Source organism: Trachinotus anak, unplaced genomic scaffold (genome assembly GCF_046630095.1).
Source record: "Trachinotus anak isolate AG129_WGS33_773 ecotype Australia unplaced genomic scaffold, CSIRO_AGI_Tana_v1 ptg000015l, whole genome shotgun sequence".
Taxonomy (NCBI): Eukaryota; Metazoa; Chordata; class Actinopteri; order Carangiformes; family Carangidae; genus Trachinotus; species Trachinotus anak.
The window spans coordinates 12923809-12948314 of NW_027273866.1; the positions used below are offsets into that span (position 1 = coordinate 12923809).

General features: G+C 42.2%; 1 protein-coding gene across 2 annotated transcripts in view; it reads left to right on the forward strand.

Moving 5' to 3' along the window:
- brf1a (BRF1 general transcription factor IIIB subunit a) overlaps positions 1 to 24506 on the forward strand; it is a 118548-nt gene that overhangs the window by 80458 nt on the left and 13584 nt on the right. For both annotated transcript variants that reach the window (XM_071498877.1, XM_071498875.1), the window contains exon 17: positions 24351 to 24402. In XM_071498877.1, the coding sequence (XP_071354978.1) occupies positions 24351 to 24402 (52 nt within the window). The remainder of the gene's footprint in view (positions 1 to 24350; positions 24403 to 24506) is intronic.

The window sequence follows — 24506 nt, forward strand, 5'->3', positions numbered from 1 at the left end:
TGTTCAATATTTTCTCTTTTCTGTCTCTTAATACTGAAACAAAGGCGTTATCAATCTGTGTGGTGTCATCTTCAGGTCTGTTTCCAGCCGTGGGCGACCTCCTTCTTCTTTATCTCTTCTCCCTGTTCACCATCTCTCACGCTCTTTTCCTTCACGTTTCTCCATCACTGCCTTTTCCACATTCACCTCACCACATCTTTCTGTCACCTTCTCCTCTTTTCAGTGTCTTTTTATTGCTCTCCTGTTCTCCTGGTCTTTTTTTCTGACAGCCCCTTCCTCCAATCTACTTCATCCCACTTTTCATTCCTGTTTTTTTTTTTCCTCTCTCTCTCTCTCTCTCTCTCTCTCTCTCCCTCTCGACCTCCTTCTCTCTCCTCTGCCTGTCCTCTATTCTCTCGCCTACTTCTCTAATCCTCACTGTGTCTCCCAGTTAAAAGCCTTCAGCTGCAGCTACAGGCCTGTTGTATCGCTCGGCACCATCAGGTCTGCTCTGGCTTTGGGCTTCTGCAGCTCGCTAACGAGTTCTTTGTCTTTCTTGTGCTCTCTCTCTCTCTGGCGTCTTTTTTTCTCCATCTTTTCTCTTTCATCTTTACTCTTCATCTCTTCGCTCAAGTGTTTGCACTTAAAAAAACATGGTGTTAATTAGCCTCACTTGACTCAGACAAGTTTGATGGCAGGAGTTGAGAAGCAGTGATTGCTGTGATGACAGGAGCTGGTTTGATCGGACCACTTTGAGTAAACAGAAAACAGGGAGGTTGTAGCTGTTACGACTCTGCCGACATCTTACATGACTTGTTATTGTTTTTAAAGGTCAGAGATGATTTTTGTTTTGTACTGTTTTCTTTGTGGCTCACTTGAACTGATGCTTCACTATTTTTTTTTTTTTGTCTTTTTCTGTCATGCTTTAATTGTAACATGTTGCTGCTCAGCTTCTGGTCTTCCTGTGGGGAACAGAGCTTTTTTCTTCACTTAATGTCAGTGGTCATTGGACTGAAATCCCTGGATGGATGAACATGTAGTTAAGGGAGTAATTAACAGGCATCTGATGAGGTCCTACACTGAGACGTTTTCTGCCTCCAGCTCTGGCTGTTACTGCACGGAGATATATTGTTTTCGGGTTGCCCGTCCGTCCCATTCTTGTGGACACGATATCTCCATAATGCCTTGAAGGAACGTCTTCAAATTTGACACAAATGTTCACTTGGACTCAAGGATGAACTGATTGGATTTTGGTGCTTAAAGGTCAAGGTCACGGTTACCTCACAAAATGTGGTTTTGGCCTTGTGAACACAATATCTCCATAAGGCCTTGAGGGAATTTCTTCAAATTTGATAAAAACTTTCACTTGGACTCAGGATCAATCTGATTAGATTTTGGTGGTCAAAGGTCAGAGGTAAAGTACAGTGTGACGTAACAAAGAAACACATCCCTCTCATTCATTTCAAAGAATTTACTCAGTTGGCCCCCAACAAAAACACAACATAATAGTCGGCAAACCTAATGAAATATAGCATCATCCAGGAATGCACTTCACCGGCCAATCAAATACATTCACACACCCTGGTAGATGACTTAACGTGAATGTTGTGTCAAGATGAGGGATAAAATGACGCGGTGATACTGCAACTTTCCACAGTAAAGTATTGAAAACCACTGTCGGACTGTATTTGATATTTTCACCTTTATCTCCCTTAACTAGTGAATGTTTTAGCAAAGAGCTGCCTATTTACACGCTCAGCAGGTATGGATTAACATCAGCGTTTGACGTTACTCTCTAACGTCTGGTTTGGTCCCCGTCAAACCTTGACAAATACATGTGGCTCTTTAGCTGCTTCATGTTCAGTGTTGTTCACCAGTGAGTTATCTAACCTTGTCTGCTGTTTGGTGCTGAATATGTAGTGTATAGTGGATTTCAACAGCTGCTTTTGAACATGGGCCACAAACCAAAACATTAAGCTGAAAGAATCTAAAATGCTCCATTAGGCTGAGAGGACCTGCAGCGTTGGTGATGTCCAGTATTTCACAATAAAAGCATTGAAGAAAAGTGAAGACACATCTATAAAATAAACATTATTGTGTCTTTTTCATCTTATGATCTCTCAGATTTAAACAATAAACTGCTAGTGCATGTGTTTGAGCCTTCTTTATTTCCATCCATTTCTTATTTACTTCCTGTTTGAACTGAGGGAATCAGATCAACAGATAAAGTCAATTGTTTTTTGTCCCTGCATCATCCATTTGTGCTCAGACATTAAAAACCTACACGTCTGTAAACTGATGCAGATTCTCACATGACGGCCGCAGACTTCACGTCTCGGTTCTCTTTTTTTTCTTGGCTTCTTTCACTCTGTTATCTTGTCTTTCACCCTCCCTCCCTCTTTTCCTCTCTTGCTCTGTATTCCCTCTGCCTTGGCCCTTCAGGGACAGCGGGGCCCTTCTGTACTCACTGTACCGGACAGTTTTTAGGTTCAGACGTCCCATGCACTCGTTCACTCCTCCTCTTTTCGCTTTCTACCCCTCTGCCCCCCCCTCCTCCTTCTGTCTCCTCCAGCCAGCTGCCAAACAGACCCTCCCTGTTCCCTCCATCCCTACTGGAGGATGGAAAAGCAGTCTTCCAGAAATAGCCCAGATAATTGCCCTCCAGTGATATTTTTTCCTGCTCTCGGTCACTCTTTGCGCCTCTCTGCTCCTTCATCTGTTCTTTTCCCATTCAAAGCTTTTTTTTCTCTTTTTAGAGAACTTGTCTGATTCCTTTTTTTTTTTGGAGAAAGAAAAGAAAAGAGAGAGAGAGAGAGAGAGAGAGAGAGAGGATTCCTGACTGCATTTCTTTTCCTCAGTGGGAGGGGAGCCGGGGCAACCATTTTGGTCTGTGTTGGTTTTCCAAAAATGTAAATCGGACCCACAGACTGAGCCAGAGAGAAACTGGAGAGCTCAGCAGTTTTCTGGCCAGATGTTGCCACTGCCACCGCGTCTCCGAGGCTGTGCCAGAGGATGGGAGGGAGAGGAAATATTCCCCTTTTGCTTTTTCAGCCCGCTGGAGCAGGTGTCCTGATAAAGTCAAGAAGTCACCTGTGCGTTTAGAAAACTTTACAGACAAAAGGAAAAAGTGAGTGAGAAAGAGCAGCTCCGGTTGAATCTCCACCCACTGTGGAGGGGGAGACGGGAGGTCGGGCTCTGCAGTCTGTATCATATTTTCCTGCCCGGCGCACTGGATTGAAGAGGATGTTTTTCCTTGTTATCCGACCAGCTGTGTTAGGGGAGGGTGTATAATTTGTCTGTGGTTTGCAGCCCCTCCCTGTAAAGCCTCTGATCCTCCAGAGCTCCCCCTCCCTTCCCCTCTCCTCCACTTCCCTCCCCTCCCCTCCGCCCGGCAAACTGCGACCAATGAGCTGTAGGATGCTGGTGCAGGTTAGCAGAAAGACAGACAGAGGGGGGTCATGGGTGCCACCAGGCCCAACCCACCCAACCTCCACCCCCCTCAGTGGACTCTCCACCGGCCACGTGATGACATGGGTGGCACATATTGCTGATGAGATTAAAAGCCTGGCTCTGCAAAATGTGAGCTTTTCAGGAATTAAGGATGCAACAGTTGTTATTTTTTAAAGCTGTTCATGCAGTTTTTAAACTAAATGAGAATCCAGTCGGGTCAAGATTATTTATAAAGCCCAGAGAGCTTTATAATGAGGACAGTATAGGACAGTCCTCGTCCTTAAAGCTGCTCTAATCAATATTTTTATGTTAACATTGAATCAAATGTCTACGTGAGCTGTGAAACGGGCTGATCGCAGGGACAAACCAGCAGATAATTATCCCCCGACTCTGCAGAGCCTCTCAGCTCAGAGCCTTTACCTCTGTTTTGGTTTTACAACCCACAGATTTACTGCTTTTCTTCCCGTCTCAGCGACCTCGTGAGCCTCATTCCCAGATGCTGCTTTCAGCAAGAAATCTCTCTGCACTTTACCTGCTCATCAGCAAGCAGCAGACACACAGAGTTAGAGACTCACCGATGAAGAATGAGGAGCGTTCAGGAGGTGGTGGAGACCAAAAACTGAGCTGAAAGAGAGAGAATACTGGACTTATATCGTAGACTGTAAATAAAGATGGACGTAGCCTCTGTGACATCACCCTTCTGAAGAGCGGTTTTGAAGCTTAGAGTGGGCTGCTGCTCCGTCGCCATCTTGGCAGTGCCTGACTTCGCCCCTTACTTCTGGCTAATTCCAATACAGGAATTAATTATACAGTTGTCATGAAGGAGAAAATTAGCTATAGAGAAAGTTTTTGTACCAGGCTGTGAACATGTTTATTTCTACTGTTAAGTTGGAGCCTGTGGGTCTGACTCACTGGAGCCAGACTCTAATGGTCATTAGAGAAACTGCTGTTTTTAACACTTCAGTGTTGGTTTCATTTTTCAGCCTCATGTTGATGCTTGACTTAGATTTGACATATGGACACAAACACAACTGAAAATGATGCCCTGTATCTCGTGGATGTGAGAGCAATCAAACCTTTTCTAACATGTTTGCGATGTCAGATTTATAAAGTGATAATAGTTTTGGCCCCAGGTTTTGTTTTATTCTCTGTTGAGGGAAAAACTCTTGAAATACATGGTGCATATGTTATCATGTCATTTATTGATCAGGGGGAGCACATATTCATTATAATAGGCAGGTTGATGTTAAAAAGACACAAGATATTGACGATTATATTTGTGATTAATCAGTCAGCCTTAAACCCAGAGATATTCAGTTCACAATGATGTAAAGTAAAGAAAAGCAACATAGGAGAAGCTCCGGTGTTTGAGATTGTTGCTTGATAAATTAAATGATTAATTGATTCGTAAGATTTTTGCAAATTTTATTGACTGAGGGATTAATCCACGAACAGCACATGTGGTCCAGTGTCTGAAGTAAAGTCAAAGAGGAAGATGAAACAATCAAACAGGATAAATCTGTCACTAAATGGTCGTCATGCATGATAACGGACGTTGACTGAGCTCCACGTCACATTGATTTAGGTACTTTGAGGATTTGGGCTCATAATCAGGCCGGTGCTACTTGTTCATACATAAAAGAAGATGCCAGAGGCCAACAGGCCTGTACAAATGCTCCACTGCTGGGAGCACATTTCACATACATTTACATTTAGCTCTTTAGCTCCCACTCCAGATATTTAATCCCTCCCAGCGACCACCCCCCGCCCTCCTCAGAGGAACCCATTTCTCATGAAGTGCTGAGAAATGAGAGCATCTCTTTGAATCTGGACGTCCGGCTCCGCTCGCAGCAGCGACAGCAGCTTTCTCTCTCTGCAGCCTCTTCCGTGCAAACGCTTTTCAACGGCCAAACCTTTGTTCTGCGGCGCCGCGCCTCGCACTGTAACTAATGGGACAGCTAGGGCTGGAATTTCGAGGGCAACTCTAAAACTGGGCCATTTGGAAAACATCCCAGTTTTCATCCACGGCTTAGCCACAGAAAAAAGGGAAAAACAGCCCAGCCAGCAACCGAAAATGTTGACACTAAAAGAGTTGATGCTATTGTGGTAGTTCGTGGCCTCACAGGGCCGCAGCGCAGCTTAGCAGCTCAAGACTTTCCCCCCGGAGCCACAAGAAGGAACGCCTCAACACTGAAATACACTGAGATGCTTCCTCCTTTGTCCCTCTTTATCTTCACTCTCAAGTCGCTCTCTTCTCTCTTAAAACCCAAGATGATATATTAGTTTCATTTTTATATTTTATTCCCTATCCTGGCTAAGTTTTATTGACACCATCCCCCACAGCTATTGCCAGTTGTCAGCCACTGGCTAAATGGCCTCCCTCAATCGCCTTTTCAGCTCAGGCTTAGTCTCATTGGCAGTAAGCTGATTAGGAACGAGCCGCTAAGCCAGGCAGAGACTGATAGCCTAACAGAGAGAGAGTCACTGCGGAGTGGATGAGAGAAGGAGGTGAGGGAGGGGGAGACAGATGAGAGAGAGGGAAGTGAGGGAGGTGGTGAAAAGATAGAAAGTGAGAAAAACAGGAGGGAGGCAGAGATTAATAGATGGGAGCTGGACTAAGTTTTGTGGTGTGACGTCTCCGTGATGTACTGGGAACTGCAGGTTATTGGTGGGAGTAAGAGACAGGAAGTGGGCAGCAGCAGCATCTGTCCTAGTTTGACCTCGTGCAGAGGAGGAGGACGTCTGGCAGCTGGGATGAATCGCCCAGCGGAGAGTCCCGAAGCGTTTCAGAAGCAAGCATGACTGAAGGGCAAGAGACGCGAGGAAGAGATGAAGTGAAAGTCTGTGCTTTTGTTGTCATTAAATGTGTCGAATGGATGAGTGATCGGGTTCAGGAGATAGATGAGCACACAGGGAGGAAAAGATGAAAGGGTGATGGGCGGTAGAGACCGAGAAGAAAGAACTGGGAACATGTTTGTTTGATTTCTAAAATCTGTAGAAAAAAACTAATGACAGCAAAGGGACAGTTGAGAAGAACAGAAGCAGGGCAGAAAGAAAGGCCTCATTTATACTTGTCATTTAAAGAGTTTGATGCCCACATGTTATTTAATATTGATTTAATCGACTTTCATTTACACTTCAGGTAGATTTAGGCTCCGTCCACACAAATACGTTTTCATTTTAAAACAATATCTGTCCCTATCAGAAAGAATCTCTTTAAGTTCAACAAAGAAAAGTTTGGAAAAAAAGAGAAATAATCTCTGTCCATACTAAAATATCTGAAAATGCATATCACATGACCATTCCCCTACACTGGGCATGCTCGTGCTGCTGTAAACAGGAAGCAGATTGTCTGCAACGAACGAGGAACAGCAAAGACATTTGTAGCATTAAAATGCAGAATTTAACAGCACAGCAGCTGCTAGCAAAGACAACAAGGCCAGTAACGCTTGAAATTGGATATCAATGTTGATAAGACTCAATCAGGAGGTGAGGTGGACGTCTGCATCATCTGAAACAGGGTCAGCAGCATTTCCAGAAGTCTCCGTTTTAGGGGCTCATAACAGCCAGAGCCATGTGGACCAAAGAGATGTGTTGTAAAACTAAAATGTATTAGTGTGGATGTAGCTGACGCAGACTTTCTGTTGATGGTGAAGACAGAGTTAAACAAGTCGAAGGGCGTCTCAGTTATCTGCTGCTTTTCAGTAACACTCATCGAGTCATCTGCACTGCTCACCGTCGGCTTGTGGCGATCACCACCTCCCTCTGTCACCGTGAATAAAAATAACCTGATGAGGAGACTTGTCTCCCACCTCCACGTTACCCTGCACAGTATTTGCTTAAAGAGCTGGCGTCGGTGGATCTGTAAACATGAACAACTTGAACAACAATCCCAGAAGCAAACAGACATGCAGAGACACAAGGAGACAGAGGAGATCGTGGCCTTGAGGCATCTTTGTAATGAAGGTGAATGAAGTAACTGAAGCTCCACTGCTGTTTCATTCCTCTCACTACAAATCACTTTACATCAGCAGATTAGAGACAGTGCTGCTGTTGTGGACTGTAGAGTGTTTTCTGCTGTTTAACTCTGTTTGCTTCAGTCTGCAAACTGATGCGTCGCAGTTTTAACAGTCTGCTTGTCGATTTTCATCCATGAAAGAAACCTGTGGAAATCAGTGGTAAAAATAAAACATCTGCACTGCACAAAAGTAATAAATGATTGTGTTTGCTCCTCGTCTGCACTGTAAATAAATCAAAATATCTAACGAATGAAAAATCTTTCACTTGTAATGGAAATCAGTTTCCATCTGTTTGCACGTTGCTGATTTTAATGGTTAAAATGAAGCAGTTTCCCTGGAGCTCAGTGAAGCATTATTTACAGATAAATACACAGAAAAAATCTTGTAATATTAAACTTGTGGTTGAAAATGAATCAAAAAGAGAAAGAACTAAAACTTGGAACAACACAGATACACACAACAACACCCACCGCCACTGTCTGCTGTGGTAAACACATTTGTAGATTTTGTATAGCAGGTCACTTCAGGTCACTTCAGGTCACTTCAGTTTCTCTGTGTTGAATTACTTCAAATTTTAATCCCACAGAGCTGCTGAAAGCGGACGGCTTTACTCTGTGTTTCAGAAAACAAGACGCAGACTTCTGGGCTCTCATCACTCAAACGTGTCGAGATAAAACTGATCCAGATCGTTATCGATCACAGCTCTGCTTGTCAGTCTTGTTCCTCCGAACTCACAGAGAAGCTGTTTTTCATTTCAGTCATATGTCGACACGACATTGATCCAGCAGCAAGTTCGAGTCCTGAGAGGTTCAGACAACAGGAAGATACAAATATTTATACAGATTGTTGTTAAGATAAATGTTTTTTATAGAGAAAACATCTTCAGGTTGATGTGGTACATAACCTTATTTAACCTGCTTCCATTTTTCAGGATTTACAGAAAATACAAAAAGTTCTATCACAAACTATTATGTTGTAATTAAATATTTAAACATTTTAAGAATTAGTGTATTTGTTAGCAATTACAACTCCTCTTATAATGGTGCATAAACATAACTAATCATTTGTGATGATTACTCATATTTCACAACATGTGTATATATGTATTATAATGCTTTTATTAACTGGGTTTACACATGTACATATCATTAACAGGTGGATTAAAAAACTCAAAATCAAAGTAGCCATTTGTAAGTTTTGCTATTGCTACTGTACATAGCTAGGGTTAGCGTTAGCAACAGCTGTCTACCCACTAGTTTTGCCAAGAGCTTCAGCCATTGTTGCATTTACAATACAAGAGGTTATAACACGTCCTCTGGACGCTGCAGTGACTCGGTATCGGAAAATGACGAGATCGTCCAACAAGGGTGAGGCTAGCTGGTTAGCATGCTAACTTCATTAACTCATAACGTTTCTTCTAGACAAACACGTTTATCTGCTTTGCTTGCACATGATCATCTAAATTTAAATAACTGTAACTTTTGCATGATTTTCTTCACAAAAACCATAAATTCACAGCTCAGTAAGACGAGCTCTCATTGGTGTTAAACAGACCTCCGTCAGAGTGAGAGTCCCACTGAAGAGTTGACCTGACCTCAGAAGAGGTGAAGGAGCTGAAAGAAAGATAAAAGGAGCTTTTTATAGAAGCTGAAGATGGAAAAACAGACAGAGAGAGAAACGGAGTCAGAGGGGAAGAGAAAGCTGAGACCTCCTTGTAGAGGTGAAGTACACAGGAAGAGATGAGCAGCTACGGAGCGATGCAGCCTGACATAGATGAACTGAAGAAGTGTGACCTGTAATAGAGGTGAAGAGGGTGAACAGACGGAGAGGAGATTGTGACCTTCAGAGAGGTCACAGGAAAAATACAACCTGAAACACTGGAAACACTCCCGTATTCTCCAGCTGTTGACTGGACCAGTGAATGGATCAGACAGCAAGAAAGCACTCCCTTTATACAGTGATAACAATATCATCATAAACTTATGTTATAGCACCTTTCATACATGGGATGCAGCTCAAAGAAATAAACACAAAAAAACAAAACAACTTAAAAGGCTGCAGATAAAAACATAAAAAACTGAGGAAAAAGAAAAACTAAGTAACATTAAAAGATATAAAATGCCTCTTAAAGGAGTTCACAGTAGATGCCTGTCAGGTATCACTTTTTTTGCTCTTAACAATAGATTTTTTAATCCTGCTGCTCAGGCAGAGGAGACAAGCCGCTGCACAGTCCAGTAAAATAAAATCACATTAGCTAGCAGCTACACTTAGCGCAGCTACAGTTAACCTGAACGCATCACGTTGTGTTTGTCTGCCTGAAAATACCGTGTTGAAATCTGTGTTTTAGCCTCCCCTGCCTTTCAACTGCATCTTTTTACTGAATCAAAGATTTTTGTCATTGGACGCCTGGATTTGACGTTGTTTGTGAAACAGACTGTGCGACTGGTGACAGCTCGACCTGCAGCCTCCTCCTCAACTGAGTCGGTAAAAATCCAACTTTTAAGTGTGACCGTTTGCATTTTAGTGTTTTTACTGGTATAAATTATAGTATTTTTAAATTCTGGCGTGGAAGAAACTCTGGCTGTTATTTCATGAACCAACTTCTGCTTCTTCTTTCGCGAGAAAAGCCGCAATGCATGATGGTGTAGTTGAATCGATGTAGGGTACAGCCTGAGACACAGTGTTGTAGTGCAGCACATAGAGGATAAAATTCACAGGAACAAATTCAAACAGCTAAAAAAAAATAGCTGATTCACTGTATAGTAGGCGAGAGGATGAGGAGGAGGACGAAGACAAAAGAGAAGACAGTTTATTAGTCATTTATTCCTCCCTGACTGGCAGCTGATAAAACACAGGCCAGAGGTTGGAGTTTGATCTTGTGAAACCAGAGTCACTGTCTGCTGAAGAGGAGCAGGAAGAAGAGTTCAGCTAGAGGGATTTTCAGTCTGACTTTTAAAGCAAACAGAGGAGGAAGAGGAGGAGGAGGAGATGTGATTCAGCAGGAGAGGAGGATGTTTAGAACACGAGGTTCCCTTTGAAGAGACCAGCTTCCCGCCCACAGTGAAAGTGACACTGAAATCTGCCTTTAACAAATCACTCAGCCTCATTTTCTGTTAAAGAGACGAGTCTCTGTTTGTCTGAGTCTAAACCTGTTTTACACACATCATTATTATTTATTGTGTGAACTGATGTGTCTTTAATTAAAGCTCCCATGGGCCTTTCTGACCGCTGGTCAAAGGCAGAGAAGAAGAAGACGACTGAGCAAAGAAAGGTGGATGTAGGCTTCAAAATATTTAAGAAATTGGCTTTGTAAAAGGAGGGAAATGCATCCAGTGTGTTTGTGAGGTGTCAAGGATACACGTAAAGCATTTTGAATGAAAACATAGCTTTTTGTTTGTTTACACAACAACTCCACGGGACACCTTTAATCTCTTTGGCTCGTTTCTTTTCAAGAGACTGACGAACGAGAGACGTCGCCAGCGCTCGGATCCTGGGTTATGTTTCTTAGTTTTAGCCGCTGAGTGTGTGTTTGTTTTTTTTCCTGAGTACAGACAGTTTGTAATAAAAACACAAAACAAGCTGATTTCTAGTGGGAATACTCTCACAGCACTGCCAAATATTTTTAATGGAGTCCTTGAAGTCCTGGAAGATTTCATTCAACATTCAGCAGAGAGACAGGAAACGTGGAGAGAGACAGCTGCTGTGATATCTACAGTTCTGTGCAAAGGTTTTAGGTCCTGAAAGTAAACTGAAGATGGATTAAAAAATAACACCATGATTAGTTTTAATTTATTAACTTCAATCAAAGTGTAGTAAACAGAAAAAGCCTAAATCAGATAAGTATTTGCCTTTAAACAGCCACCAGTTCTCCTCGGCGCAGCTGAACACAGATTGTTCCAGGGTCCTGGAGAACCTGGTTCAGGTCCTGGTCAGACCTGGATTGAAATACATCTCCACATGTGTCTCAGTCACCACCTGTGATCGTTTCTCATTTCTCTGCTTCATATGCAAATAAACAGGTGTGTGGTGTTGTTTTTAGCCAATCAGACGGGTCTATTGTCAATGTGATTCTGTGTATGTGTGTGTGGGAGTGAGAGAGAGAGAGAGAGGTACAGCTCTACAGTGAAATAAAGTTGTATCTAGTTAAAATAGTAAAATTATGAAACTGTGTTGGGACTAATTAGACTGTAGCCGAGGACGTCAGTAGAGGAGGCGGTTCTTCACTGTGGCCTAGGACTCATTTGCATTCACACAGCTGAAAGTGAAATGTGGCCCAGAGGTGGTCTGATCTGGGTCTGATCTCAAACGGGTTCTCAATGCGTCCTGGGTGCGTTCACACCTGAACTTAGAGCTTTCCACTAGTGACCGGATCACTCAGGACAGATGTTAACACCAGCTCTGAACAGGGCCTGTGTCTCCTGTCTCTGCATGTGATCCAGACTGACTCCATGATGCTGAGATCGGGTCTCTGTGGGGGTCAGACCATCTGCTGCAGGTCTACAGGTGACGCTGGGACCCGTCAGACTCCTGACGGTGTGAGAATCTGTATGTCGTGGGGATTGTATCCGTCTAGTTCTTCTTCTTCTTTGGTGGATAAGATGTTTAGTGCAGGTTTAATCTGCAGAGTCAGGACGGACTGAGAACGTGTCTGCATGTGCTGTGGGGGGTGGGTGGGGGGCAGCAACATGTGAGTCTTTGTGGGGGTGGGTCGTCCTTTATGAGTGTGCTACATGTGGCCCCATTGTTTTCTTCGGGCAGTGATTTATACACGGCCGCTGTGTTGCGTGATGAGGCCTGACCGGGCGTCAGGAGCCACTCCCTGCTGCTGTAAATGGTTGCCATGGACACAGAGGCCTGCCGAAAAGTCTGCCGCCACAGGCCTCTGGCAGCGCTGTTGACGGCCGTTTGACCTCTGACCTCTGTAAGTGACTCCACTCCCAGTGAGCTCAGATTAATGGCTGCTGTCATACAGAAAGCTCGTACCTCCACAGTGTAAACCGTGGCCCCCGAACGCTCAAACCACAGCGACGGTTTAGAGGTTTGAATCCCACTGGGACCACATGATCAGATTTATGATGTCATAATCATCCACCAAATATTTCTTCAGTTCTTATGTGTTAGGAAAACAAACTTATATTTATGTTTAAAACCATGTGTTTTATTTTACATCGTGAAGCTGAGATGATGAGCGACAGGCTCTTGTTGTTATAATAATAATAATAATCATAATAATAATCATAATAATAATAATAATGAAACTTTATTGTTTATCTTCAATACAAATAACAAAGTGCTTCTCGAGTCAAATACAAAACTTCCAAACAAATCAAGTTGAAATGTAAATAAAATTAAAAATCATGACACAATAAAAACTTTTTAAAATTTTTTTATAAAAATGTCTTAAGAAGTGAAATAAAACTGACTCTGCATCATTTACTCATCATTTTACTTTTTTTTTTTTTTTTTTACCTTTACAAACAAAACCTGTGCTCAATAGGCTGACAAGAGAAAACTACAAGAGTAGAGAAATTTTTAAAGTAGATAAAATAAATTCAACCAAAGTATCTCATCAACATGATGACAACATGTAAATAACAGACACATGTTCGAAAAGTGATAGTTTACAGGTTGATACTTTGAAATGATCCTTGTAATTAAAATTCAACTTTTCTGGTTTATTATAATAATAATAATAAACTTTATTTGTATAACACATTTCATACAAGAAATTTCATGCAATAAATGCAACACATGAAAAGACATAAAAGTGCTGATTTGTTTCTCCAGGTAAAAGTGAAGTTAAATAAAAAGCCTCAGATAAAGTGAGTTAAAGGTGGAGAGGTGAACAGATGAAGAGGTGGAGGAGGAGGAGGAGAAAGAGGGGGAGGCCATCTGCCTTTTAGAAAATCATTAACGTGTCTGATGTTTTAACAAAAGACCCAAGAAACTCAACAAAACACTGAAGAGCTTCAGAGAACAAACACACAGACAGAGAGATAAACACACACACACACACACACACACACACACACACACACACACACACACACACACATACACACTCTGTTTGTGTGTGTGTGTGTGTGTGTGTGTGTGTGTGTGTGATTTCCTGCTCTTCCACAGGGAGAGATCACAGCTTTAAACGTTCACTTCCTTTTGATAAAGATGAAGAATTTCTCCTCAATAATCAAAGTTTCCTCCACCGAAATGTCACTAGCTTCCCAGCATGCAATGCAGCCGGGGGCTCTGTGCGAGACCTTTTAATGTTTCTCCTATATGACACAGCTTTAACACGACACCAGTGCTGGAAAATAACTAAGGACGTTTACTTATATTAAAGTTAAGTCTTTACAATTAGACCCGACTCCACCAGCTGAAAGTGACATTTACACATGAGCCGCAGATACAACCGGTGATGTCATATATGTTAGTCAGGAAATAATTTGCATAATGACTCATTTTACTTTTGGTACATTTGATGGTAATACTTACTTACGTAACACTCACTAAACACAGGCTGTGTAATAATCAGTTACATCTTTGATTACAGGCTAATAAATCACTGTTACATAACTGAGGGTTTATTGATAAATTCCTGGAGATAGCTATCCAGAGGTTTTGGTTTGTGAGAGGCTGAGGACCCTCGTCTCCAGCTGCTGAGGGGTCCTCGAGTGAGGTTTTTGTGGCAAAGCTCAGATTTGTACAGAGACATGTCAGACTGCAACAGCTCTCCAGATCTGCTGAGTCCTGTGTCGCACTATTTAAAACTGATTTCAGACTCAGCCTTCCTGGATCACATCGACAAAACAGAAACACACAGTCAAAACAACAAACTCCCTCCACATTGTTGTTGTGATCAAATCTCAGCCTTCGGATGTTGTGATGTGATTATTTTCCTCCGTGCTAATTGAACCTGCTGCTGTTTTACACGGTTAACTCGCCTCGTCTAGTGTTTTGCTCGTTGTTTTGTGGATGTTGTGTAGTTGTTGTGGCACCAAAACAGGAGCGAACACAACTCCTGAATGAGCAGCGCTTCTACTGGTCGCCACCGCAACAGCTGTTTCCTGTCTAAAGTTTAGAGCTGTAAAAGAAAGATGGGTCAAGTGTTTGTTTACACACAAACACACACACACACACAACTCCTCATCTTCTCAAAGTCAAACAAACACAACAATGACATCACTGAACAGCTTTTTTTTTTAATTTTCCTGGAAACTGTTTAAACATCAGTTTGTGACTCGCTGTCATTCTGCTTCCTTTGTAAATTCACAGCTGCTTCACAAGCAATCACATCTGGGCTGCAACTAATTATTATTTTCATCATCAGTCAATCTGCTGATTATTTCCTTCATTAATCAATTCATTGTGTGATGTGAAATGACTTCTTTTGTTTGACCCACAGAATCCAAAAATCCTCAAATATTATGTTTATTATCAGAAAATATGGAAAAAACTGAAAATATCCACGACTGACAAACTGGAAGGAGAAGATTTAGTTTTTTTTAAATGATCAAAATAGCTGCTGATTAATTTTCTGGTGATCGACTAATAAATTGAGCAACTATCTGTAACCAATCAATACCAGTGTAAAGTTGACATGTTAGTGTGGTACCACTGTCACCTGACGAGCCGCCTGCAGATAACCGAGGCTGGAGATCACATAGTGAGGGAGTTTATTACCAGCTGCAGCTTCAGCTTCCTCTGAAGGACCATTTTGTTACCATGGCACCTGAGAGGATGGAGGTGTTCGGCTCTGTATCCACCAGCCACCTCATTTTTTAACTGCAGCACTTAACAGATGCTTGTGGGAAGCGCCGGTCGTGGTTACTGCTGTTGCTACGCCACAGGGGTGTTTGATGGGGAGAAGTGACAGACGACGGCCTCCAGCCCTCTGTGTTTGTCACATGTGATGCTGGAGAACAAGGAGAACGAGCTGACAGCTGAACATGGGTTTACTTTGTGGTTGGTTCTCCTCCAGATGTTGAACCTGCTCCCAGGAGCATTAGGGAGGTCCAGCACTGATGTTGGGTGAGGGGTCCTGGCTCCCAGTCTGTGTTCCTGTTAATCCAGAAGGAGCTAAAGAACTAAGAGGTCTAGTAGAAACCAGCTGCTCAGACCCAAAGAAATACAGCACTGTCCACATACTTTTGGCCACATAGTTTATTCATACTTTCAGACTTTTTATCTCACTTTGTTTTAAGGAAAATTTTTGTTTTTTCTTCCGCTTTGAAAAAAATGTTTTTATGTATTTTGTTTTTATTAACTTTTTAATATTAATTTATTTCATTGCCTTCTTTGTTTATATTTATTATTCACTTTATTCATTTTTTTATACACATTCTTATTTAATATTCTCTGTTTCACCCCCCCACTGAGCTTTAAAACTTTTCCTTAGTTTAGCTTCACGGTTGTTGGTTGTGGTATATGTGTAAAATAAAGATACGGTTCAGTACATTGTTCTTTAAACAGAAAAGTGTTGAGGCAGCATTTTTCTTAATTATGGTTTATGAAGTTAAAGAAATCAAAGCCTGTAATTAGTTCTAGTACCTGCTCCCTGTTTGTTCTCCATTTTCAAAAGCTTCTTTCTTCTCTTCAACTTCTTCTTTTTTCTTTTTAAATTCCACCTCAGGGCAGATTGAAGGAGACATTGTGCTGTAAATCCAGCTCCTGTTGTGTTTCTGGGCTGGAACGTGTTCATATCTTATTTCTTAATGATTTGCATTTTGCTGTATTTTGCAGCAGAGGATGAAAAGGATGAATGACGAGGTTAAAGTCAGAGAGCTGGCACACGCACACACACACACACAGGAGAAGAGATGTAGATGTTTGAAATTTAAGCATCATGTCAAATCAAGAACTGAAGTGTGTCTGAAATGACGTTTCTCTAAAGTTCATTTCAGAAAATCGAGCGTGACTTTGTCGCCACAAGGTCTGGATGTGTAGTACAAGGTAGTGACACTCCTGTGTGTGTGTGTGTGAGAGAGAGAGGGAGATCATACTCCTGTAAACCCTTTGATCTCTCAGACTTGTCAGTGTGTGTCAGTGTGTGTGTGTGTGTGTGTGTGTGTGTGTGTGTGTGTGTGTGTGTAGTTGTGTGTTAATAGCATGTGATCCTACCCATTTGTGTGATTAGTGGTGTGTGACACTGTGATCCTTCCCTCTGGTCACGGCACCAGCCTCTGACACACACACACACACACACACACACACACACACACACACACACACACACACAGATACTTTCTCATGTTATGATTCATTCTCTCTCACACACACCTTTCCCTCCATCAGAAAGCTGCACTAACCCCATTAATCTGTGTGTGTCTGTGTGTGTGTTTGTGTGTGTGTGTTAACAACCACCCATCTCAATAAATGACTAATCTCTGTCCACAAGACAAGTGTCACCGTCCCCAAAATATCAGCGAAGGCGCAGCCCGCTGCTAACTGACCCAGAAACCCCGTCCATCTGTGGACATGTCACAGGCCTCCTCAAACGGCCTCAGATGGGTTAGTGGGTTGTTAAATATGGTCCTGTGTGTGTGTGTGTGTAGAAACATTAAAGTGACAGGATGAGGGCGAGGAGTGAAAACGAATGGCTGCTTTTCTTCACCAGCTTCTTCTCAACGCGCTGGTTTTGTTCTCACTGAGTTAGAGCTAGCTGGTCCAATGTGGCGTTCATATTTAACAGTGCTGGAGAAAGTGGCTGAAACTATAAAAGCCTGTACTGTGTGCATTAGGTGGTTTCTGGTCTCTCATCGGGCTGTAGCTCTGGGTGTGTGGTGTTGATCGTGTAATTTAAAGACAGTCGTTTCCACACCTCCTTCTTCTTTACCACCCGGTCACTTGACGATTTGAGCACAGTTAGGGGCAAAGCCAGGTCTGTCCCAGTCTGTGTGAAAGGCCCGTTAATGATTCCCACATTGTTAATTATAAAAGTAAGATGTTTGTTCACCACAGAATCACCTCAGTGAATCTGAGTATTTGGATCCAAAACAGGATCCTAGTCACAAATATTCAACATGACGGAGGAATAATACTAATAAACCCACATTTTTAGGTTCAAGGCAATGAAGATGAGTTTTGTGGTTTCTTTGCTTTAAACGTCCATTTGTTGATTAAAAACACAACAGGTTAAGTTGTTCAAAAAAAACAAAACCCTGGTGGACCTTGAGTCCTGCTAGTTCCACGTATTATTTAAGCACTTTCACTGATGTGTTGAGGCTGTTTTTGTGGTTTCTGTCTCATTATTATCGGCTGTAAATTGGTATTAAATACAGCTGCAGGTCATGTTGTTTGCAGAAAGACACATCACTGAGGCAACTGTGGCAGGAGATGGTGCAGGTGCCCCCCCCCCCCCCACCTCCTGTCTGCAGGTTGAAGTGTCCTTGAGCAAGACACTGATGCCCAGACTGCAGCAGCTGTGAACTCAGTCACTGTGCTCTGAGTTACAGAGGGACAGACGGCAGGTCAGTGGACAGTCCTCACAAGTATAGCAGCAGCAGCTGTGTGTGTGTGTGTGTGTTGTATGGATTAAAGACCAAGTTTGTCAGGACCAGTTGTTCTCATGGGGACCAAAGCAGAACATTTCTGCTCCTGCTTCAGGTTCAGATTTGGATCCACAATGAATGGAAGTCAATGCAATGTCCTAACAAGGATAGATGCAGACCTGAGAGTGTGAGTGTGTGTGTGTGTGTGAGTGTGTGTGTGAGTGTGTGTGTGAGTGTGTGTGTGTGTGTGTGTGTGTGTGTGTGTGTGTGTGTTGAATGGGGTCAGTGCAGGATGGACCGTCCAGAGGAGAAGAAAACACAATCAGTTCTTTTGGCTGAATCTGCATCTGCTCCTGCCAAGCCGCACACTGGCCCACAATGCACTGCAGCCTGAATGGACACAACTCTACACAAATGAGAGACTCTGTGTGAGGCTGCATTGTGTGCCTGTATGTGGGATTGCGTGTGTGTGCGCAATCCTGTATACTTGAGTGTGTGTATTTTATGTGTGTGTGAGTACTTTTGTGTCTGGGAAAGTATTAGTGGGCACCACAGTTGCGTGTGTGTGTGGGTTTTTGTGATTATGCCTGATTTAATTGTGCTGAAGAGCTGAAGGAGGCTGTGTGTGTGTGTGTGTGTGTGCGCGTGTGCGTGTGTGCGTGTCTCCGAGGATCCAGCCCCCAGCTGGAAAATCGAGTTTGAAGCTCAGATTATTATCATCATTTATTTACATCCAAGCTCATCGCAGAACTAATTTCATCCAACCCCCAGTTTGCGGATTATTCCTCGTCTCCTTCTCGTCCTTCCTCCTCGTTACGTTATTGATTGGATTATTGTTTGAATAATGAAATTATTCCCTCACACTGGTTCGTCTCGGTGTATTTGTGCAGAGCTGAGACGCAGACGCGGTGATCGGAAATAGAAGTTGATTCCAAAACAAACACAACAAACAGACGCAATCAGCAGCAAGCGAGATGAAAAACAACACGAGTCTTGTGGAAACATCTCTCCTCGACGCTAACGAGCAAAACAACAACAAAATGTCAGACAGACATACAAACACAGCAGATGATGTAAATGAGAAGAGACACAACATGATACACAACGATTAGAAGATCCATAAAATGATGGGGGGGGGTATAAAAATGGCTCTATTGCAGGAAATGATTTCAAGAGGGAATTGAATGTGGTAATGAGTGTGTGTGTGTGTGTGTGTGTGTGTGTGTGTGTGTGTGTGTTTCGACTTCATTCACAGCTACTGCTTTCATTAGAAAATCTTTCTCAGTGTAAAAGAGTGCAGAGACTCTGTGAAGTAGAAATGAAAATATTAGTGATGCTGAACAAGATGAAGATCACTTTCAGTTTCAGCTCAAACAGCTTCATCCAGCTTGTGTGTAACTGGAACAACCAGTTCGCACAGTTTTTCTTTTTTTTAACCTTCAGTTGAAAGTAATTCCTAATTAAATTCATCCAGGGGAAAGTTTATTGTTAATTATTCTGAGAAACAGAGATTTTTTTATTTTTTTATTTTTTTATGGGAAAGTATGATGCTGATGAGTTTGAGAGAAATGTTAAAATTTTCTTTTGGGAACACCTATCGATCAATAATAAATAACCTGAGACAGTGAGAACAGAATAGTTAGATGTTAATAGCACAAACCAGAGAAACTCTTTGGATGAGTGAGATGAACAGTTGTATCCATGTTTATCATCTTAGTTAGCATGCTAACAGTTGCTGTTCATACACCGGCTGAGGCTGGAAAGTCGTTAGTTTTTGCAGGATTTTGGTCATAAACACTAAAAGTAAGAAGATCACCAGTGTCATTATAATTCATTCTGACAGGAACATGATTCATCCATCTGATAGTTGCTGAGATATTTCACTCAAAATCAAAGATATCAACCTCAAGCTCTAGGACGAGTGAGGGGATCACCAGACATCAGGCTTTGTCCTCCGGAGACCATGACGAACTTTGATGCCAGTCCACTGAACAGTTGCAGATTTCAGTGGGAACAGTCATTTCTGCTTTTCATCTTCACTGAAAGAAAAATCAAAATGATGATGATGTGATGTGTTGGGTCTTGTACCAAACAAACATGTTCCTTTTATGTCTGCAGAACATTATTTATAGGCATGGGCATCTCTGTAGCACCACTATGCTTCGGTTATGTTTATGTCGCTCTGACCTCTGACCTCTCTTATTTATTGACTGCTTGTAATGATGGTCAGGAAGTGGATTCTGTTGCTGTTTCAGGAAGTGGCTCCATCCAAGATTTTACATCTGTTTAACAGTGATTGTGTCGGAAACTAGAGCCGGTTTGTCCCCTTTACAACAACACCTGGAAAAATACAGATAAAACTCAATGTACTGTACAACTGCTGAAATATCATTGTCTACAGTTTCAACACTTTCTATCATCTGTAGACTATTTTTGTTTCTTTTCTCTTTTTTATTGTTATAAAACAAAGGAAACTCATTTGAGACCATTGCTCTGACCTTACTAAGGTTATAAAAAATAACAATAATTCATGTTAATGCTCAGTGAATATTAAATGTTCAGCTACTCTGGGGGATTTTAATGTGATAACAGCAGCAGCTTCCTGTTTCCAGGTGTTTATCTGACAGTGAATCCAGGTGAATTAGTCTTGTTGTATTGATTATTGATCTAAGTGTGATTGGAGTTACATGCAGGTCAATGATCCTTTAATGGGATTCAGGATTTAATCAGATTCTCAGATTCCCTCCCCTCGTTCTCTCCTCACCACCTCCTCCCTTGCTTTCCTCCTCACCCTCTCCTCTCTGCATGTTTCCTACCTTCATCCCTTCTTCTCACCCTTCCTACCATGTGTCCTCACCTCATTTTTTCCTCATTTGCTCCCTTTCTGTTTTATCCTCCATCCCTTTGTCCTCACGTCCTTCTTCCACCTTCCTCCCCTCACTGCCTGTTGCTTACTTTCATCCCTCCCTCCCTCCCCTGCTCCAGAGTGTCGGGGTCAGGGCCCCAGGGACCGAGTCTAGTCTAGCACATGTACGGGACCCTGCATAGTTCACTCAGCGGGGAGCGATTCGCCGGCCTGGCTGGGATGTCATAATGAGCTCTGAGAAAGGAGGGGGTGCTGTTGAGGGGAGAAGATGCCATTCGCTGTTACCCCCCACCCTCCCCCACTTTCCCCTGGTTAAAGCAGATTAATTAAAAGCTCACTCGCTCTCTCTTATCAGTGAGAGTTGAACACTTACTGTAAGCCTCCAGGGAGGGCTCAGCGCCAGGCCGGGTGGGCAGGGAAGGGGGCGGGGAGCCTCCGGGAACGATGCTAATTCCAGCCAGTGGGACACTGGAACGGCTGCTGAGGAATTACTGCCGGCGGTACGTTCATCGCTGATTATCTCTGCGACTGTCTCGGAAGAGATTGTGCTCAGAGACAGTCGGTTCGCCTGTCAGTCACAGCTCGGTCTCATTTCACACTCACACGGTTTTTGTCTCTTGTTCCTGCTGATTTCAGACCAGACGCAGAAATCGTAATGAAATCCTCAACCTATGTTGTGTCAACAGTAACAGTGTCATGAATATGTATATTGTTTGTTAAAGAGGTTCCCAGAAAGTTAATATTCAGCTGTGCTCTCATTTTCACTCTTGTCCTGAATTTTAAACAATGGAAAAAGGAAGAATCAGCAATAACTATAACTATTACAATAATTATTAATAATTATTATGTTTTTCTGTTTGGGGGGCTTTCTGCTTACTAGCACAATGGAGGGCATGCATATTTATAATTACAATAACATTAATCTTGAATTTAAAACATGTTCTTAAAGTCACCTCTGTCTCTGTCTCAGTCGATATTATTTCAACATATTAGATGAGGATCAATGTTAATTTTGAGCCATGGCGTTATGGTCCCATTGGCAGTCGACCATATTTGGTAGATGAATCCTTTTGACTTTGGATATTCAGCTGATCATTAATATAGAGCAGGAAGTTTTTACATTTATCCACAGAAATATCTCCACATCTAACAGATGAATAAGACAATAATACTGTGTTCCTTTCATTTTGAAGTCAGATGTTGGACCTATGTCAGTTGATAACAACACAGTTTGTCGTATTTTGCGTAATACAAACCATAGCAACATGTCCACAGACGGACATTGGACACATCTGTGTGTACAACTGATTAATGAGACACAAATAAGACAGAAGTGCTAATAAACAGTATATTACTACAGTTTACTCCTCTGTTGAATCACAGAGCAGCCATCTTGGATTTTGAGGTCAGTGTTGTTGAGGTTCTTCCACCTTCCAATGTTCCAGTTGAAATTTCCAACTAAGAAAAGTTTGGTAACCAAAAACATCTGTAAAACAAAAAATATGACCATCAGCTTCAGTTGTACTTTGTGTTTAATGCTAATAAGCAATGCTAGCATGCTAAGCTGGAGAGCATCAACATCAGCTTTGTTCGCATCGTCATTATGAGCCTGTTCGCATGCAGCTGGTTTGTAGTACAGCCTCAGAGAGTGGCTAGCGTTGTAGACTGTGTTGACTGGTTTGTAGTTTATAGTTGTTTGAAATGACAACACAACAGCAGAGTGAAGAGCCCACTGTCACAGAGTGATAATCGTTCAAATGTGGGGATAACGTCGACATTTTCAGTTAGCGTTGTGTTGGTTTTTACACATGAAAACTGACAGAAATGGTTGGATAATAAGTAAAAGGTTCAAACCATACTTAGTTTCTCACCTCCACCAATCACCAATCAGTGTGTGAAGTGGTCGTGAATGTTGGATTGACAGTTTTGGAAATGGTCAGACTCACGATGTCAGAAGAGCAGCTCTGATGGAGAACGCTGGTGCCGTCAGTCTTCAGACTCTGATCCATAACGGCCAACATTAGCTACACAGTTAGTCTGTCAAAGATAAAAATATTGATGATATCAGTATCAGCTCTGACCCGAACAAATCCAGTACTGTTCCAGTTCAGCTTCTTGAATTTCAGGACATTAAATTTCACGTCATTACCTTTATTATCACAGGATTGTTGTTGACTGATTGGAGGCCAAAGGTTTCACTGAGATTAGGAGGCTCAGAGTTTCAGAGTCTGTCAGTCTTGTCCTGTGTTCCTTCAGGCAACAAACTCAAACAGGGGAATGGAAATGAAGAACCGGGTGTAAATGAGAAACAAAGCTGAGCAGAAACACAGACGGTGTCCTCGCTGCTGAGGTGAACAATGAAATGTAATCTGAGCAGTCCTCAGAGTGAAAGATTTTATTTTCTCCTAATGTCTGGAAATATCATATTCGAAATGAATATCATGACTTTGGGGCTTTGAGAGCTTCATAAAATCTGCACATTTAATTCTGTTGTAGACTCACTGGTATTTCGGACGCTTCCTCAACATGAATAATGGTCTTCATTCTCTACAGCCACAGGACGTCAAGGTCGTAAAGACCTGCCACTGTTTAACATAAAGGTTAATTTCAGACGTTCTGTGTTAGTTCGTCTTGTGAAGCACTGTCTTCTTCACAAGAATCAGACTGTGGGCGTTTCTTTTGATAGCACTGCTCTTTGTTTTTGTAATGTTTCCTATCACTGCTCGTATTAAAGGTGCGTTCACACACCTTCCTGTGTGCTACAGTAGAAACAAACTTACGACGTAAAAGCTGACGATCAAACTGGAGCAGACCACACCACTGAACTGGAAATCAGGGTCTCGGTACAGTTTCAGTCGAGCTCTCGCACAGTTCTTTTGCCGTGCGTTGTTAAGTTGTTGTGTAAGATTTGTTCATGCTGATCAGGCTTCAGGGATTAGACGATTAATCGATTAGTCACCAGTAGCTGTGTTGATAATCGATTGATCGTTTGAGTCTTTCAGTCGAGCACAAAGTCCAGCTCAGTTCCCGAGGGCTGATGTTGACGTGTTACTGCGCCACCTACAGGCAACGAGTGATACAGCTAAATTATTTTTTAATAGAGTTTTACATTTAACACTTATAATCTTAATTATAACAGTTAATACAAATACAAAGTTATAATGTTCCACTTCAGTTTATGCTTTGGAAAACTGTATAAATTAAGTTTTTTTTTATTAGTTTTATGTTGTAAACATGGAGTTTTTTTTTAGGTACCTGACTGGTTGACAGTTAACAAAAATAGTCAATAAACAACATGAAGTTTAAAGTTTAAAGTTTGAAATTTAAACTGCAGCCATGTTAATATCATTGTTTAAATGTTGGCCACAAAAAACAGAAGTTAGTCAATTAACTGAATTTAAATAAAACATGTTGCAGTTAATCCAAGAGGCAGAGCAGCGGGATTGTTCCTGAACATGTTTAACAACTATAAAAATATAAAATGTGATGATGAAAATGTGGAGTGTGAAGTGCGGGACTGTGCTGATGTTGTCGTCCTCTGTGTTGCAGGCTGCAGCCGTTCATCACCGGACAGCCCAACAAGAAGCTGGCTGTGGAGCAGGTGAGCCGCCGGTCATCACCACCACATCTGCTCTTCGTCTCCGTCACTCGCTCGCTCTCTGCTTCGTCTTTCCACTCACTCTCTCGCCCTCCTGCACTTCACAG